Source organism: Simochromis diagramma, unplaced genomic scaffold, assembly GCF_900408965.1.
Source record: "Simochromis diagramma unplaced genomic scaffold, fSimDia1.1 OVJJ01000463.1, whole genome shotgun sequence".
NCBI lineage: Eukaryota > Metazoa > Chordata > Actinopteri > Cichliformes > Cichlidae > Simochromis > Simochromis diagramma.
The window spans coordinates 1,880,398-1,897,889 of NW_024386941.1; the positions used below are offsets into that span (position 1 = coordinate 1,880,398).

Sequence of the window (17,492 nt, forward strand, 5' to 3'; positions counted from 1 at the left end):
AAGGTAACATGAAGAACAAATCTGGGGAGATGTACATCCAGAAACACACAGAAGCTTGCACGGAAATAAGGAGACATCTTCACGTTCTCCTTAAAATAGTCTGTTTATTCTGTATTGAAACACAGGGTTCAGTCAGAGGACACTCAGTCAAGTGGAAAGTAGTGATCTCTATTCAGTTCCATAACATCAACTGCTTCTGATAGGGCTACAGCGGCAAATGCACACTTCAGAGTCATCAGCAACCAAAATACTGCTCTGTATTTGACATATAATAACATTAAATACAAGATGGAGAGTAAATGAGTTTTTATGTGTTCAGGAGGAGGCATAGTGAGACAGAACGGTCTGAGATCAATGCATCAAATTTAAATTGAGAAAATAATTCATATGTTGAATTCCTAAAAATACTGATCATAAAAACCTAACTAGCAAAAACAAAAGCTAACTTTCTCTTCTGACTGCAAACTGGGCATATAAACCTGTGTAAGACCATTTCTCTTCACCACTGAGGATGTCACAAACAGGACACACGTGTCCAACAAAGTAGCAAGGGTCATTTAAATCCCTCAAAGCCCCAAATAAAAATAAATATATGTATCTATGGTTTAAGTAAAATATGTCTTTTCATCAAAAAGCGTCCAGGCAGCCTAGTCATTCCTCAGTTATACAGATGACGCTTTGGCCAAAGTGTATACGTTAGATACATTCATTACTTATTTTAATGCACTGACAAAAACTTATTTGTGCATAAAGTGTCATAAAACAGACTGTTGGCCAGAAATACAGACGGGCTAAAACGGTCGTCTTCAGAAGATCTGATCTGCATATAAAGAATAAATAACCTTGGCATCCTCTTATAGTGTATGTGTGTGTACATCATCGATATCTTATATGGCACGGAAACACCAGCAGAGATTGGGCACCACATACATTCAGGGATGCATTGTAAGACTTAAGAGTGCCAAGTAGGTTCGTCTGTACAGCTGATTTACACCGGTACATGCCATGTACTGATGTCAGTGTGTTTTTTTATTTTGGCAAGTCAGTTCAGAAGTTTCTATTCACGATTGCTTCTCCGAAGACAAGCTTTGAGAGAAAAAGAGTGAGAGGCGGCCAAATATCTTTACTGCCCTCTCAAGGATCTCAGAAAAATGACTGCGAGCTGCTTTTATTGCAGAAACACCAACAGTCAGACATGTAATACCAGTCAGCAGCAGCCATGTACAAAAAAAAAAATCCTAATTTTACAAATAATATAAATAAAATATCTCAAAGAAAAGTGTTGAAACTGAAAATCTAAACGAGATTGCTGAAGCAGTGGCTTTGCTATAGGCACTAAAACGTTTACAGCAGTAGCGACGAAAGAGCCCCATTTGAAAAGACACAACTGATATGCAAGGCAAACTATGTATATTTCACAAAAAGGCCATGTAGTGTAGTCATAGCAGAATAAAAAGGCCCCTGGCTTCTTGTATCTTCTTATGCCTCACGGTTATTACTCTCCCTTTCTTAAATAAGCTCCAACAACATTCTGCTGCAGGTGGTACAACAGTGCAGTCAAAGTGTGCATAGCTTTAACAGAGGAGAGAACTGTGCAGGCAAAGGACAAAACTAAGACATAGATATGTTTGATCTTAAAATTTCATATCTTCTCTCTCCTCTCTTTCTCCATTGGATGCAGAGTAAAGATTCATGACTTTATCCAAGCTGGTCCTCATACTGCTTCCTGAAGCAGTCTCCAGCAGGGAAGAAGTCCCAGCATCGTTCCTGGTACATCTTCCACACATATGACTCCTGAAAAATGGTGCAACGTTGGTGAATGCCGACTTTCAAAATTAACGATTCCAAAAAATACTAAGGAGGCCTGCACCTTTGTTTTTGAAACATCAATATTTGTCTCAAATCAATCCCTATATTTACTCACCTGTCCTGTGTGTTCTGTTTCATCTTTATTGATTAAATACATCAAGAAGAACCTGAAACAGAAACACAAATGAGACTTGACAGAAGTCAAAATCATTAGCATTAAGGGGTTAAACATGATTTTCAGATTAATACAATTAGCAGAAATATCTGCTGATTTTCTATTTTAAATAACAGAGTATTATGTTTAATGGCGTGAAAGTCACATCTGCGTTTGTAATGCCACTCACATGTAGTTGGCTAAGTTATGCTCTTCTAAAGTGTGTGTCTCAAAGCCGTGCGGCGTCGTATCAAAGTAGTCACTCCCTATTCCACAGATGAAACACTTTGTCTAAAGGGAGAAAGGAAACTTTATGATAAACAAAATCATGTCTAGTAGTTGAAAGAGAGATGTAGGTTGTTTAAAATTAAGCCTTACCTCCATGTCCTCTCTGACTTGCTCCTGCTGGTCTCTCAGCTCTCCAAATGCATCAATGATCAAACCTGAGAGACAGACAAATACTCTTTTTACCCTTTTCTAATTTTTGTAAAACAGAAATATCTTCTTCACTTGTGATACTGCACAAATAGCTAAATGCTACATTTTTCAGTGTTAAAACTGGCTGTAAATGCCATTTTCTGTTTAGACTTATGCTTACAGCCATTTGTATACAGTTTGCAGTGAAATTGCAGCGCCCTGTGTCATGATACGGTGTCCACAAATAACACAAAATTACCCTGGATGATAGCCAGCAGGATGACAATAACGAAGAAGAAGAATGTAATGTCAAAGACAACGCGGTAAAGCTCGTATTCATCACCAGCTGGGTCCTCAATTTCATCTCCTATGCCACCGCCAGCTCGCACACCAACGTACATGTGGAACAGGTAACACTGCAGGAGGGGGTAAAGTCAGAGGTCAGTTTAGATAGCATAGTAAAGCCGACCTCCAAAAAATCATGCTGGGTGTGTCTTGAAGTGGGCTTTTTTTGCTTTGTTGTTTATTTGTGTGGGGGGGGTTGCCCTCCACTCACAGTCATCATGTCATCACACTTCATGTCCGGCTCATCCTCGTCTTCACTCATGTTGTAGAACTTGCGGAAGAAGTTAAAGGCCACCACAGTGTACAGGTACACCACCACGGCCAGCAAACCCACTGTCATCACCAGCTGCAGCGAAAGGAAGGAAAACAAAGGATCTAATGTAAAAAAACAAAAAAACAAAACAGGTCAACTGAAAGCCTGATTACGTATCTTTAGCAAAAGTGTAACCTGTTTGCCGTTGTGGGTGACGGAGGACAAAATCGTGCGCAGGGTTTTCACGCCCATTGCAATGTCAACAAGATGAGCAGCAAAGAAGAAGTTGTTGTAGTGCCCAAGCAGAGACATCAACATGTACCAAACCAGGTAGAGGAAAGTCTAAAAGATATTTAAAAAATGCATCAGGAAGACCGCATTCAAAGCAGATTCGCTTAATGTTTTAATTACATAAAAACTTTCTTTTACTCACATTATCAGTGAAGACCACACCATTCTTCCAGATCTGGTATTTGATGTCAATAGATGTTATCCTGCACAACAACAGACACATTTGCCCTTATGCCTTTTTTAAAATATAACTCTGTAAATGATATTGATTCATGTAATGCGTGAGCTTACCAGCTGAACATTGAGGTGTCAGGTTCAGGCTTTTTTCCATGGCTCATGGCGCTGACATCAAGAGAAGCCAAGTCCATACCAAGCAGCTCCGCAATTCTCTCTCTGCCATAAATGTCCCCATATTTATCCAGAACCTGGACATCACATACAGATGTTGAGTTGACCGTCGTACTTCAATATATAACTGCAAAAATGTGGCTGACAAAAAAAGACAAAAAAGTCTTACCTTTCTTTTCACAAACTTGTCCCAGTAATTGTTGGGGAAGGTTCTGCACAATGATACAAACATTAGCTACAGTGTGCTCAGTTTATCTTATTTATTTGAAACTCTGGAGCCTCACACATTTCCTTTCCAGTTTTGCACAGATAAATATCTTCCTGACCTAAAACCCTGTTTGTTCTCTTTTTCTTTCCTTATTTTCTCACTGTCCAATCGTCTTTCACTCTTTATCAGCTCATCATCTCTCCTTGCTCTCTGTCTTCTATCAGTGATACTGTGATTTTACTGCACAACCATCTCTAGTGTTTAAACAGGATGCTTTGAAAAAGAGAAAATACCCAGTGAGTGACAGTTCTCTGGGCAAGAGTGCCTTGTTGTACCAACCTGGTACTAGCAGGTTCTACGTAATAAAGTATCACGAATGTATCTGATACTGAAACATGGGTCTTACGGAGTGTTGAGCACCAGTCTGTCCCACTGGCCCTTGATGTCATCGTCCTCAGGCTGCTCAGTGACATAGAGGCCATCGAACTCCAGCTTTCTGGCCAGTTCTTTCTCTCTTTTGAAGATAACCAGAGGGACCTTACAAAGGTGGAGATGGAGCAGAAGATATACCGCATGAAACCTATGAAAACACACCCCTAAAACTTTTTTGGAGTAAAGAAAAGTAAATCTCTCACACACCTTCAGGCAGTTGTAGCCAATGATACAGAGGAAGGAGATGATGGTGTGAACAATACCAAAGAAAGCCATTGCTGGTTCCATGTAGCCAGTGCTCTCTTCCAAAAAGTAGTACAAAGGGCCTTCTTCATCATCATCTTCCCCTCCGTCATCTAATCCTGATCCGTCTTCCTCAGCACCGGAGCCTTCAAAAATCCCAGAACCCTCAAAGAGACCAGAACCCTCAAACTCCTCCTCACCTGGAGGCGTGTCAGACACCTAGAAAGGTCATAAAAAACAGCAGTCCTCAGGGTCTTGCTAAAGCTTCTAAGAATATTTTTACTAAAAATCTGAAAGAAATATTTAAGACACGATCACAAATATTAGTTGGTGCTGATGTATAAATGTGAATATGCTTATTTTTATGCACGTAAGACTCCAGAACTAACAGATTCTAATAACTGAATTTGTAATGCACAGTGCTACGTCCCAGGTGTCATGACATCAAATTATTTAGTCAAAACAGACCTTGTAGAAGAGCAGGATGAAATTGAGAGCGAAGGCAATGAACAGGGCCAAGAAACGTAAATTGTAGAAGTTGCGAGAAAGGTAGTTCTGGAAAGAAATGAATAAATTAGCAATAATGCTGTGATAAATGCTGATAAACATGCTGATAAGGTGTCCTCCATGAGTTGCTAATCACAAAAGTATACTAGGAGTCATTTTAAAAATGTTCTATGTATGAAACTAATCTCTAGTACACTAGCTGAACATATCAGACTCATTTTCTAGTACTCATCATGGCAGTTAAAATACATTCAACACCGTGCTGAGAGAAAAAGCTGCTCACCATGAATTTAATCCTCTGAACCTCCAGCTCATTCCACAGTTTAAAGCCCTCCTTATCAGATTTCTTGTCCTTCTTCACTTTGGTCTTCACACTTATCTCTTCTTGTTCCTCAGGCTCTTCCTCTTTTACCTCGGGTTCAGGCTCTGCCTTCTCTGCTTTCTCTGTTTTCTCACCATTCTCGGTGCTTGGAAAGACACAAAGAAATTTAAGCTTGGGAAAACAAAAATAGCTTTAGACTTTTGGCACTGTTTAAAATGTGATTAAAAACTCAATACCTACAAGGGTGTACGCTATGTATGTGAACAGCTAACAAAACCGTGCAGAGTTACAACTGTTTTTTAATCAATAACATCTAGAAATTGTTTATAATTGCACACATGATAGTGAATTCAGTGAATTGAAAATATATTATGTTTAATCTCAAGGGCACATTTTAAGCAGATCCTGCTTATTTTTGACATCAGACTACAACAGGCAAACGTCTTACTCTGCTTTCTCGGTCTCCTGAGGAGCCTCTTCTTCGTGTTCAACCTTTTCTTCATCTCCTTGTCCTCCTACTGCAGCAGCCAGCTGTTTTAATTAGTTTACAATTAATTAACCAGTTACTAAAGAGTGTACATATTAATAAACAACTATGAGAGAGAACAACCCACCAGTTTCCTCTTCAACAGTGGAGTGCCCTCTGGAGTCGGAGGTTCTTCTGGTGTTGTCTCTCCCATGTCTCCAAGTCCCCCAGGAGTATTAAAGCCAGGCAACCGTCCACCTTCTCTGTCCTCACCATCCTCTTCTTCCTCCTCTCCACCCACGGCATCTATGAGGTCTGCCACTCCATCTGCATCTTGGACTTCCCTAGCACCCGGTTCAGGCGGTAGGTCCCCATGAACTTCATCTTGGGTGGGATCAGGCATACTGGCCAGGATCTCTGTTACTGTTATCTTCTTGGCACCCTCTACTAAGCCTCCACCAAACAGTGCCTTCCATATTAGTGTGAAGAAACCCTTGCATATACTATAGACAAAAATCAGGATGCCCATCACGACAGTGTAGACGAATGTAACCAGGCCGATAATCATGTCCTTTACCGTCATTTTTCGAAGTTTGCGGTATCGACGCCGGAGGTTACGGAAGGTGAACATGTTAAAGAAGTTAACCACGCTCTTCAGAAACTCTGCAAAGGCAGAAGCCGACTCCGGAGCTTCACCCTCACCATTCCCTTCATCTCCTTCTCCAGACTCTCCTTCATCTCCTCCACCTTCCTCTTCTTCTTCATCATCTTCTTCTTCTGCACCATCTCCCTCTGGCTCAGAGATAGATGCAGCAATGTTCATCTCAAAAATGGTGTCCTCACAGAAGTTCACAAACATCTCCATTTTCTCACTCTCGCCACCCTCGTTGACCACATCAAAGATGAACTGCCGCTTGGACTCTCTGACTTGAGGCATCTCCCACTGATTGCGGTTCTCCTCACTGATTTCAAAGTAAATGCGTTCGATTTTCCTGCTGGCTCCCATGATCTCGATACGGCCAAGGAAAGGGCGGAAATAGTTGAGCACGCTCTCTGCTTGTTCCAGGAAGTTCTGAAGGCGAGTGTCATGGGGTACATGCTCTGACAGGTTTGTGAGCAGAACAGCAATATTGAAACCGATGTCTTTTGCTGGCTCCTGGAAACGATCAGCAAACTCCTCAAAGTTGATCATTTCATTCTCATCAGCCTCTGAGCACGAGAGGAGGAACTGGATTTCAGACGGAGAGTATTGCTTCTGACTGTCCATGGCCTTGGAGAAGTCCTTCTTTGAAATAAGACCACGTGGATCAGTCACATAATCACGGAACGCATCAGATGCCACTATATCCTTGAGCTTGAGGAACATGTCGAAGAACTTAAGGATCATCTCCACATTGCTGGAGGACTCCACCAACATGTCAACCATTTGCCTGGCAATGGTACCATTCACCACATTGCCTGATAGCAGTACAAGCAGAGATGAGATAAGGACAATAGAATGTATCTGACAGAAAGAAGCAGACATGATCTGATAGTGAGGAGTAGCTTACCTTCAAGCAGTGACAGAAGCATCACTACCATGTCCTTCTGCAGATCTAAAAGCTCCTTCAAGAGACCAATTTGACTGGAGTCCTTCGATGGAGCCAAAACGTATATACCAGAACGCAAAGACACAGCAGAGAGACAAGCTTTTTAAAGGGTATTGACTAAAAAAAAGCCATTTTTTGTATACATTACAGTTTAAACTGAATATAATTTGCTTTTTTTTTTTTTTAAACGTAAGTGAAAGGCACTACCTCAGAGTGTGATCTACTCCAAAAATGATCCTGGGGGTGCATTTTTGAATAAAGAATATGCATTTTTACATAATAAATTGTACACTGAATGTGATAGGACGTGAGACAGAAACACAGGAAAGGGGAAGGAAGAAAATGGCTCTTCTAACAGCCTTAATTTGAAAAAGAGACTGCAGGATGGAAGACAGCCATATTTGCAGACGCTAATCTTATCACTCCTGAAGGCCTGCACCAGCTGATATGACAAACTTCAAATGTTTATCATAGGTCATAGTGGCTGTCAGGCTGGTGGAGATCTAGAGGAAAAGGATGTCATGCAAGCCAGCAAAAACTGCTTGCGAAATCAGAGTTGTACCGTTTTAAACAGCTTATCATCTACAGCAAATGAAACAGCTAAATGAAGAGAGACAATACAACACGTTAAGGCTTTAAGGAGTAAAGTGAAATGAATCCCTCAAAGAAGAAATAATTAATTCAATCACAATACATCCGGAGACACTTGACTTACAAAAGTGTAATTACAGTTTGGTGTGTAATAATCATCGAGGTCTAAATCTAGCACAACTAAGTGAATAACTGTAACTTTGGCTTCTTTAACAGTTGAGACCTAAAATCTACATCATTAAAAAAAAAACGCAAAGACAAAATATGAAGTGCTGCAGAGAAAATACACAAAGAGGCACATGTAGATGGTGCAGGCTATTAAGCAACTTATTAAAGAAAGTATTAAGCATGAGGGCTTTAAAAAAGCATGAGGGGCTTTAAATGAGATGGATTCGGTGTGAAAACACAGATTCTTACGCCGTTTCGCTGTCCAGGATCGGGGTGCATCTAACAGAGTTACACATGAAAATAAAACTGTTTTACATTAACATTTTTACTTTGTTTTTGGATTGTCTCAGCATGAATACTATCTAATGTTTTGTCAGGCAACAGCCTCCATTTCAATAACCAAGACAGCATATATTGTTCTGGAAGTTTTTTTTGGCATAGAACTTCCGAACAAAACTTTTTTTTAATGTATGTGTTTTGTTTTATCTAAACCTGCCTAAACAAAGTACTTGTACAGAAGTAATTTTCAGGAGAGTCATATGACATAAAAAATGCCTTTTAATCAGTGGTGTCAGTAGCAATAAAACAGCCACACAAAATTAGGTTAGTAAACACTGCAGCTTCTTATAAACCAAAACAAATGAATGACAGTAGACACGTGTTATTGAAAGCAAACACCCAAAGCACAATCAAATAGCACTGGTAGTTTAACTTTATCATACAAAAATGTAAAGTAGGAAAATAGAAGTAATAGAAAGGAATAAGTGTATATTTTTTTCAAGTTGTTTCTGCCAACTTTAATGAAGTTCATATTATTCATCAGGTTAGCTGATTTATTCGGGGAATTCTAATTCCACATTAGACTGAGTGAGAATAATTAGCTTTGCTAATGTAGTAGCCATCATTTCTGCAACTCTGAAAATGTTTTCATATTTCTCTGGGTGGAAATCTAAAATGTCAAACAAAGTTGTTGAATCGATGAACATAGCTAATAAACGTGTAGGTACAAGACAAATACTGTATGCATGAAGGAAGATGATCTTGCATTTCTAATTTAAATTTGGTTACAATCTAACTAAAACGTAAAGACAGTTAGACCTAATATATAGACAGATTACTTTACCAGGGACAAAATTTGCAAGGTTTAAATATCCTTTGATATTTATCAGACAGTTAAATATCAAAAGACTCATCAAAGTGGCAGAAACAATATGACTAAAAAGGGAGGAAACGGTTAAGATTTTTTCTAAAGTTAAACCTGAGAGTAATCAAACAAATACATACTTTTCTCTGTAGGAACCATGAGAGAGACAGTTTATATAATTAGCATAACAAAACAGACAAGTCGACAACTATTTTTATAAACAAGTACGTTTAGATTATTATAGAAAATAGTTTTGGGGGGGGGGGATTCTAAATGGAAATTATTCCTGACACCGGGAAATAAAAACTAAAAAAGAAAAAGATTGAAAATTAATGACTTCAATGGCATGTTCCTTACCTGAGCAAGTTTCATCATCATGTGAGCAAAGACATGTAGAAAGCCCACAACAGCGTCCCACAATCTGCTGTGGGCCAGAGACTGTTGGTTCCCAGTACAGGGACCCTGAAAGTTAACACACACATCGGCAAATAAAGATAATATTCATGTGCGCTTACAAATTTGGAAGACATATTTTTTTCTTTGTAACCAAACAAAATATTTCAAAAATTCTAAAAAGTCTGATTTTGGGAACAAAACTGTGTTTCGAAAAATGCATATCCTAAGCAGGAATACAAAACCTGTAGAATTTCTTCTAAAAAGTCAATTTACTCTGTAATGTACAAAGTTTAGATCTGAAGGGGTTCTCCACTTAACCACTGTCTGGAGGGCTGTGGCAGTAGACCCATATTTGGAATATCCCCTAGAAATCTTATCTTCCACTAAGATTTCTTATCATTCATGCAGCAAGATTTTTACCTGGATATACTCAGTCAGACTGTTGAAGACCTGCTTGGCCACAGTCATTGCTTTGGAGAAATTCCTCTTGCCAGGCTCATCAATTATGTCTTTTCCTGAGTAGTACCAGTAAAAGTCACTAATGGACTCCTGCATGCAGGAACAGGAGGAAGAACATGATGTTAGCAAGGGTTCTGGATGACTTATTTAACTCTCAAAAAACTTAAAAATATCAGAAGCTAACTGTAATATCTAATTTTTATGATATACTGGACTCATATTAAGACTCTTTTTGAGCTCCCAGAAGTCATTAATAAGAAACCTTTCAAAAGCTTTATTGTATATAAGGTGCTTAATCCTCAGTCTTACCAAAATCAGGGTAAGTACTGTATATCTGACTGACCTGGAGTCGAAGAAGGTAGTCCACAGTGCAGATGATGACATTTATAGTAGTTGTGCTGCCTGTCTGAGTCCTTAAGTAGTTCTGAAAATCTGAGGATAAAAGGAAAAGAAAATTAACTGAATTGTCAAAATTTAAGAAGTCTACTTTTAAAAATTCAGACAGACGATAATGCACCAGGTGCATCAAGTGCTGACTTTCAGCTTTAATTCAAGAAGTTTTATAAAAATTTAGCATTAACTGTTTAGGAATTACAGTTCTATATACAGTGTCCCGTGGGGAGACCCAAACAGACGTGAAGAAGATCTGTCTAGAGCAAAATAAAGGCCGCCAGAATGATGTGGACCCAGCTGAAGAGAACAGCCCAAAATAGAGTCCGTTGGCGTGGTGTTGTTGTGGCCCTATGCTCCACCAGGAGTCTACAGGCTCTGTGTGAATTATTAACGGACCCAAGATGCAGACTGCTTAAGTTGTGAGCGAGCTTTATTAACAAAAGGGTGAAACAAACAGGGACGAGGTGGACGAAAACCAAAACTTAAGAGTAACCTAAACTGGGAAAAGCTAAGCAAAAACAAACCTGAAACCTTGAGACATGAACCAGAGATGCAGGGAGAACAATGCGGGGAGAATGCACAGGAACTGTGACTCATGTTAAAAAAACTTTAGGAGTGTCCAAATCACTCTTAAAAAGAATGAATGAAAAAGTGCACAATGAAACAATTATATCAGTGGTTAATAAAAACTGCTTCACAACTTCTAACCAATCTTTGACACATATATATGGAGAGAGAGAGACAGGGGGAAACTCAAGAAACTGGTCAGGAGGGCCAGCTCTGTCCCCTGAAGTCCATTGAGCAGGTTGGGGAGGAGAGTCTAAGCTAACATCCATCATGGACAACACCTCCCACCCCCTGCGTGAGACTGTACGAGCACTGAGCAGCTCGTTCAGCAGTAGACTTTTACACCCGCAGTGTAGGAAGGAGCGCTACCGCAGGTCATTCTTACCAGCAGCTGTCAGACTCTATAATGCAGCTTAACATCCTGTTGGTCATCTTACTCACCAGCTTGTTTGTTTACTGTACATTTTATATATAACTCTGTAGATTTGATACATATCCCTGTCCATTTTATAGATATCTCCGTTCAATGTTCACCTTGTGTCTTCCTTTTATATTTTATTTTTCCTTGCTGTAAGAGCTCTGTAACACCGAAATGTCTCCTCCATGGGATAATAAAGGTTTATTCTATTCCATTCTATTCTATATTCCCCACTCATATTCAGCCGAAAGCAATCAGACCGTGCTTCACAATGCACACGGATAAAGACTCCAAGTATGCTGAAAATTTCATTTATGAAATACAAAACTTAATGCAGAAAGTCTAAAAACAAGGTGGCATCACTCTGCCTCATGGAAGATCACTAAATACAGCCGTGGTGTTTGGTGAATAGACTTGTTTTATTTAGTACAGCCATGACTTACCATTATTGTGGCCCTCACAAAGAAGTTGAAGGAAGCGGAAGAGGTCACATGTAAATTCATCGTCTGCCATCACTTTCTCATCTAGGATGAATAACAAAAGGCATGCTAATTAATCTGTGCGAAAGCAGGTTTCTGCAGTCCCAGGACAGCGTACACATGAACTGCTTTTATTCTGTTAGATTATAGTGGTAAACACAAGATTATGTATATTAGGAGTAAAGGTTGATGCTATAGAGGAAGTACCCTAGAAAATGCTAGGGTACCTTTAGCTCACGTTTCTTTAACATTTTAATGTTCTTTTGCAAAACTTGAATTGTATCCTTTTTGACTTGATCTATTTGACTTCACCTTACAGAAGTTGTAGATAAAGATTCAGACCAGTTTTCTTTCTATATAGTTTATATATGTATATATATAGTTTATATATGTATATATATATATTGTGGTTACATTTCACTGTGTGTTATACTTGTATAACTATGCATGTGACAAATAAAGAACTTTGAACCTTGAACCTATATATATATATATATATATATATATATATATATATATATATATATATATATATATATATATATATATATATATATATATATATATATATATAACAAATTAGAAACAAAGAAAAGGAAAAAATGCACCAGGAGATCAAAATATCCAATCATTTTGTCTTCGTACAAGAAAATATAAAAACAAATAATTATTTAATTGGAAATTGTAAACAATAAATTGCCCATAGGCGTGAATGCAGGAGTGAACGTGAGTGCGATTGGTTGTCTCTGTCTTAGCCCTGTGACAGACTGGCGACCTGTCCAGGGTTCTACCCCGCCTCTCACCCTAAGACAGCTGGGACAAGCTCCAGCAACCCCTGCAACCCTGAAAAGGATAAACGGAAGCGAATAGATGGATGGAAATGATTTTTTCAAATGACCAGTTATAGAAAGATTATAGAATTTAGTATTCAGGTCAGTTTACCTTCATTAAGCGCACTCATCAAATAGTTAAATATTGTAAACCAACTTTATATTGTTCATCTACACATTTAACACTGCTGGATTTAGATTTTATTAGCATTAAAAGTTAAACAGTAAGCACAAATGTTATTTATAGGAATAGGTCATGAGTGGACATTATTTAAAATGACATTATTTAATGTTTGAGAAATTGAGATTCATGTTTGAACTTGAAGAGCCTGTGACTGTGATGGAAGGTGCACACATGTGTATTACAAACCAGCTCAACATTTTTTAACACAAAAAATCTGCACAACTCAGATGAACAAGAAGTGTCAGCCACATCACACTGTAGTGGACAATGAAAGTACACATAAAAATCACAAAATAACAGAAAAATAGGGCTGAAAAAACAGGACATGGATACTGATGGTAAACACATAAACACAGATATAACTTCCACGGCACACCATCATGCAGTACAGATCTACTGAACTCTGTAAACTCCTGTTAGCTATCAGCTTGGATGTTGGGGGAAAATCAGGGGGGAATGCAGGAAAATGCACTTTAATAACCACTTTTCTCAATATTTTTGAAGGAACTGGGAAGACTTTCATAATTTCTTTGCAATAGAATCTAACCTAAACATTGCACTTTGCTACATATACTGCAAAAATATCAATTTCACAGTTCTCTAATAGCATGCTATCAGGTAAAAACAGTTTATTTCCAAAAGATGCACAAGCATGCTTCGATTTAATCATGAATGAACAACAACAAATCATAACAAAGCCATGAGGGGGATGCCAGGTTTTTCTTAAAACAACAGTCATGGACACATGCCTCGGGAAAAATACGTTATCATTGTGACTCATGTTAAATATTCCCATAGGTATACCAAGCAAAGAGGTAGCAATAAAGTTAGAAGGCTACCAGAACAAAATACATTAAAGGTATATGATGCAGCAACAGCTGGAACTTTAAAAAGACTTCATTTCTTGTTTCTTACCAGATTGAACTATCACATCGTATCATATGCTGTGCACAAGCAGAGAAGAAATGATGTACAAAAATACGTACAAATAGACGCTATAACAGGGAGATACTCAAGGACTGAGATTCTACTGAGCTGCCTTTGGACTGCCTCGTTGAGCTTTTTTAACAACAAGCACAGTAAAACATTATGACCTGATATTTCATAAACAACGCTACGATACCGATGAAGTAAAGCAAATCAAAATGGAAATGATCAGAGGTTAACCTGGCCATTTGCGTAGTTTGTGAAGATCAGCCCGGAACGGGAGACGCAAACAAACTACATTTAAACTATGGAAATAAGAGCGACGCAGAGCATAAAAAGTTCCTACACTTTAGCTTCTAGCACAATTTGTGAATGAAATACAAAGAAATAGGAAGATAAGACGATCACATTTCATTCCCATTGATCTATACTGAGACAGAGCTTGATGGAGTTACAGTAGATCTGTCATAAAACACTCAAGGAGGAAAATTAAACTTCACAGCCACTTCAAAAAGAAAAATAAACTTGGAAACAATGAATAAATATATCTACATATTGTAATCTACCACTGACCAAATGACTCTAAAGCTTAATTTTACTGGGCTCTTGAGTGTGAAATGAAATGCATATTAAGTTCACAGCAAGGAAAAGGCTAGTCAAAAGAAGAAGAGCTACAAGGGACAGAAAGGACAGAAAGGAGGGGGAGAAAGAAAGAAAAATATATGACAGCAAAGTTTCATTTACCACGTTCTAGCTTCTTATCTTTGAACCGCGAGAGCAGCAAATTGATGCGTAGGAAGGACATAGGCATGAGGAGTAAAGAGTTGAAACGGGCAAAGTGAACAAGATGTAGGGAAGAGAAAAACAAAGAGACGGAGTGAGTCCAGAATTCTCATGACTGTCAGCGAATGATAAACAGTTTCATACATTAACAGTCAAAATGCTGCGACTAACACACATGTGTCATGACTCCTTGACTCTGGACACATGAAAAGATATCTGTACCAGGCATACACATACAGGCACACACAAATGCACAGTATAAAGACTGACACTAAGAAAATATTATATTATATCACAAAACAAAGGAGGAGAACAAAGATGCAGATGTTTGTATGCATTGCATGTTGAGTTTGTGAGTGACCATTGAAAGCTGTCGACCATACTCACTGGTGCCTTCTTCTGAAACCATCCCAAGTCCCTCAGCCTTGTTCTGTCTCTCAAAAGCGTTCAAGTCCAAAACACTGTTAACAGCAAACATTTAATCAGCTTAAAAAGTACAAAAACTTGTATATCCCCTCCAACGGTAAGCAGAAGTATAACATCGACGTAACCATAAATATATTACAGACCTGCAGGTCTGCATCAGAGACTGAATGCTAAGGAAGAACCCCACATCCTTTTTATCCTTCAGATAGTCCAGCATCCTCTGCACACAGATGACAAGAGCATGGTGACAACAACGCTCTAATGAAGATGTCAAGATGTAGATAGGCAGTAAAATAAATTTTGTTTTTTAAATCTTTTTAGCCTATAGACATAAATATATCATACTCATGAAGGCTCTTTACCTGCTGTACATCACTGTTGCCTCCATTGAGGATGGAGATTCCCAGTTTGAGTGTAGAAGAAACCATGGCTCCAGGTTCACCTGAAACAAGCAGATACCGCTCGTACAACAACTTGACCCAACCATGAATAGCGAAGCTGGATTCTCTTTGCCAAGATAACAACAGATAAAATGGTAGGAAAGGTTGCCTACAGTTTTTTTTATAGCAGGGGAGTCGAATAAGTCTGAGGGAGAATGAGCTGTGCTGCCTCTACAGCATAAAGTGGGTGCGATGGGTTGTCCATGACGGACAGCAGTTTATTCAGTGAGCTCCTAGCCCCCAAAATTTACACTTCCTACTCCCACTACTTTTTTATAAACAGGTTCATCTAACACAGCTAACGCTTGGTTCATAATTTTCACACAAGTGTGTGTGTGTGTGTGTGTAAGAGTGTGCTACTATGTGTCTGTGTGCAGATCTAATGTGCAGCAGCTACCTTTACAGGCGCTGATCATTTGCAGCACCATCTCTGCAGCACCACGGTTGTGCAGACGGGACTGCTGGTACAAGAGCCTCTGTTTCTCCATCTCCTTTTCCTGTGCAGCAGAGTAGCAAGAAAACAGCTGTAACCCTGTCAACAGAGACTGCACTGCCCCCCGCACGTACACATACACACACACACACACATGTACAGGCACACATACACTAAAAACACACACATCCTGATAATCTTATTCTAAATATAATTTGCTATTGTATTTGCTATACCATTGGTCCTGATGTCATCCAGAGTTGCTGGTTAATAATTCGTGTTATATGTACGTAACACAACTTTTTACACTTACATTTATTTTATCACCTATGAAACAGCTTCTCTTAATCTTTCTTTGTGTTAAGCTCAGTTAAGTGAGCAGATTCTCACTGTTTCCATCAGATAGTGGCCAGTTTGTTTCAGCTAAACTATTCTTTTCAAGTGTTGAATGAACTTGTAAAAAAAAACAAGCTGTTTTAGTGTTAATACTCGGGACTCTTGAAGACACATACAATTCTCTTCCAATGTATTAGTGTTGGAGACAGTTATTCCAGTTTATGATATCTAACACAGGTGCAAACATTCAATTGCAGCAATCATTTCATCCCAGATTGTAACACACACTTCACATATTCTTCTTAGGAAGCAACGTCAGTTGCTGGAGTAAAACAGCATGCAACCCCTGCTTCCAACAGAACAGCTTAGGGTTGTTCTACTTCACAGCCTAAACTTATATTTTATGCTACCTGGAGTAGCCTGTCTGTATGTGACGCTTGTCTGCTTTTTAGATAAACTATAAGACCCTAAACTGAAACTGAGGAAAAGTTGCTTGCTTGACTAAATATTTTCGACATTTAGAGTTTTGACTTGTCACGATATGAAAATAAAAAAAGACTGTTCTATTCAACAACTTTGAAATATTTACTCTGAAAAAGGCTGATTGGTTATGAGCACCATTTAGTTATACAGCAGCAGTCTTTGTCAAACTGTCAAATCACTCATCACCCTTCAGATTTATTTGAATTAGATTAATAAAGGTATGTGATATTTTAAAACTACTGAACACTAGACAAACAAATGAGTCTGCACATCTGCAGACACTGCATACTGTTTAATATAACATATTAAGATTAAAGTGAATAAAAAAACACACAAACTTTAATGCTGCGTGACGCAGTATTCTAACTCACGCTATTCGGACTATGCTGCACTATACTTGTCTTTTTTTATATTATTCTGTGGTACAGTACAAATACTATAATAATAGCAGGTAATGAACAACCATCCTGTTGACAAAAGAGGTTACATTTGACCCACCCACTGCACATCATGCACAGACCCCCACCCAAAGCACCCAAACCTCTACCTAACCCTCCCTCCGCCCCCCTCCCTTGTAAGCCTGAAGTGTTTTAAAAACAAGAATGCACTTTTCTCTAGTTACAGAGATTCTGCTCAGCATAAGAGTATGAA

At 38.7% G+C, this 17,492-nt stretch overlaps 1 protein-coding gene across 9 annotated transcripts in view; it reads right to left on the reverse strand.

The window, feature by feature from the left end:
• Nucleotides 1-87: 87 nt before the first annotated feature.
• The window catches only part of ryr1b (ryanodine receptor 1b (skeletal)), a 65,225-nt gene continuing 47,820 nt past the window's right edge, over nucleotides 88-17,492 (reverse strand). For 3 of the 9 annotated variants that reach the window (XM_040037675.1, XM_040037673.1, XM_040037674.1), the window contains 28 exons: nucleotides 15,987-16,086; nucleotides 15,512-15,591; nucleotides 15,293-15,369; nucleotides 15,111-15,184; nucleotides 14,685-14,702; nucleotides 11,964-12,044; nucleotides 10,486-10,574; nucleotides 10,104-10,232; nucleotides 9,645-9,749; nucleotides 8,393-8,422; nucleotides 7,592-7,621; nucleotides 7,346-7,427; nucleotides 5,944-7,253; nucleotides 5,778-5,860; nucleotides 5,291-5,474; nucleotides 4,969-5,055; nucleotides 4,465-4,719; nucleotides 4,232-4,362; nucleotides 3,787-3,829; nucleotides 3,561-3,694; nucleotides 3,412-3,472; nucleotides 3,174-3,320; nucleotides 2,937-3,071; nucleotides 2,640-2,796; nucleotides 2,342-2,406; nucleotides 2,154-2,254; nucleotides 1,925-1,976; nucleotides 1,699-1,794 (listed from right to left, as the gene is read on the reverse strand). In XM_040037675.1, coding sequence (XP_039893609.1) covers nucleotides 1,699-1,794; nucleotides 1,925-1,976; nucleotides 2,154-2,254; nucleotides 2,342-2,406; nucleotides 2,640-2,796; nucleotides 2,937-3,071; nucleotides 3,174-3,320; nucleotides 3,412-3,472; nucleotides 3,561-3,694; nucleotides 3,787-3,829; nucleotides 4,232-4,362; nucleotides 4,465-4,719; nucleotides 4,969-5,055; nucleotides 5,291-5,474; nucleotides 5,778-5,860; nucleotides 5,944-7,253; nucleotides 7,346-7,427; nucleotides 7,592-7,621; nucleotides 8,393-8,422; nucleotides 9,645-9,749; nucleotides 10,104-10,232; nucleotides 10,486-10,574; nucleotides 11,964-12,044; nucleotides 14,685-14,702; nucleotides 15,111-15,184; nucleotides 15,293-15,369; nucleotides 15,512-15,591; nucleotides 15,987-16,086 — 3,936 coding nt within the window. Of the gene's footprint in view, nucleotides 1,795-1,924; nucleotides 1,977-2,153; nucleotides 2,255-2,341; nucleotides 2,407-2,639; nucleotides 2,797-2,936; nucleotides 3,072-3,173; nucleotides 3,321-3,411; nucleotides 3,473-3,560; nucleotides 3,695-3,786; nucleotides 3,830-4,231; nucleotides 4,363-4,464; nucleotides 4,720-4,968; nucleotides 5,056-5,290; nucleotides 5,475-5,777; nucleotides 5,861-5,943; nucleotides 7,254-7,345; nucleotides 7,428-7,591; nucleotides 7,622-8,392; nucleotides 8,423-9,644; nucleotides 9,750-10,103; nucleotides 10,233-10,485; nucleotides 10,575-11,963; nucleotides 12,045-14,684; nucleotides 14,703-15,110; nucleotides 15,185-15,292; nucleotides 15,370-15,511; nucleotides 15,592-15,986; nucleotides 16,087-17,492 lie in introns of all 9 variants that reach the window. The other 6 variants (XM_040037679.1, XM_040037680.1, XM_040037678.1 and 3 more) reach the window with 4 other exon arrangements.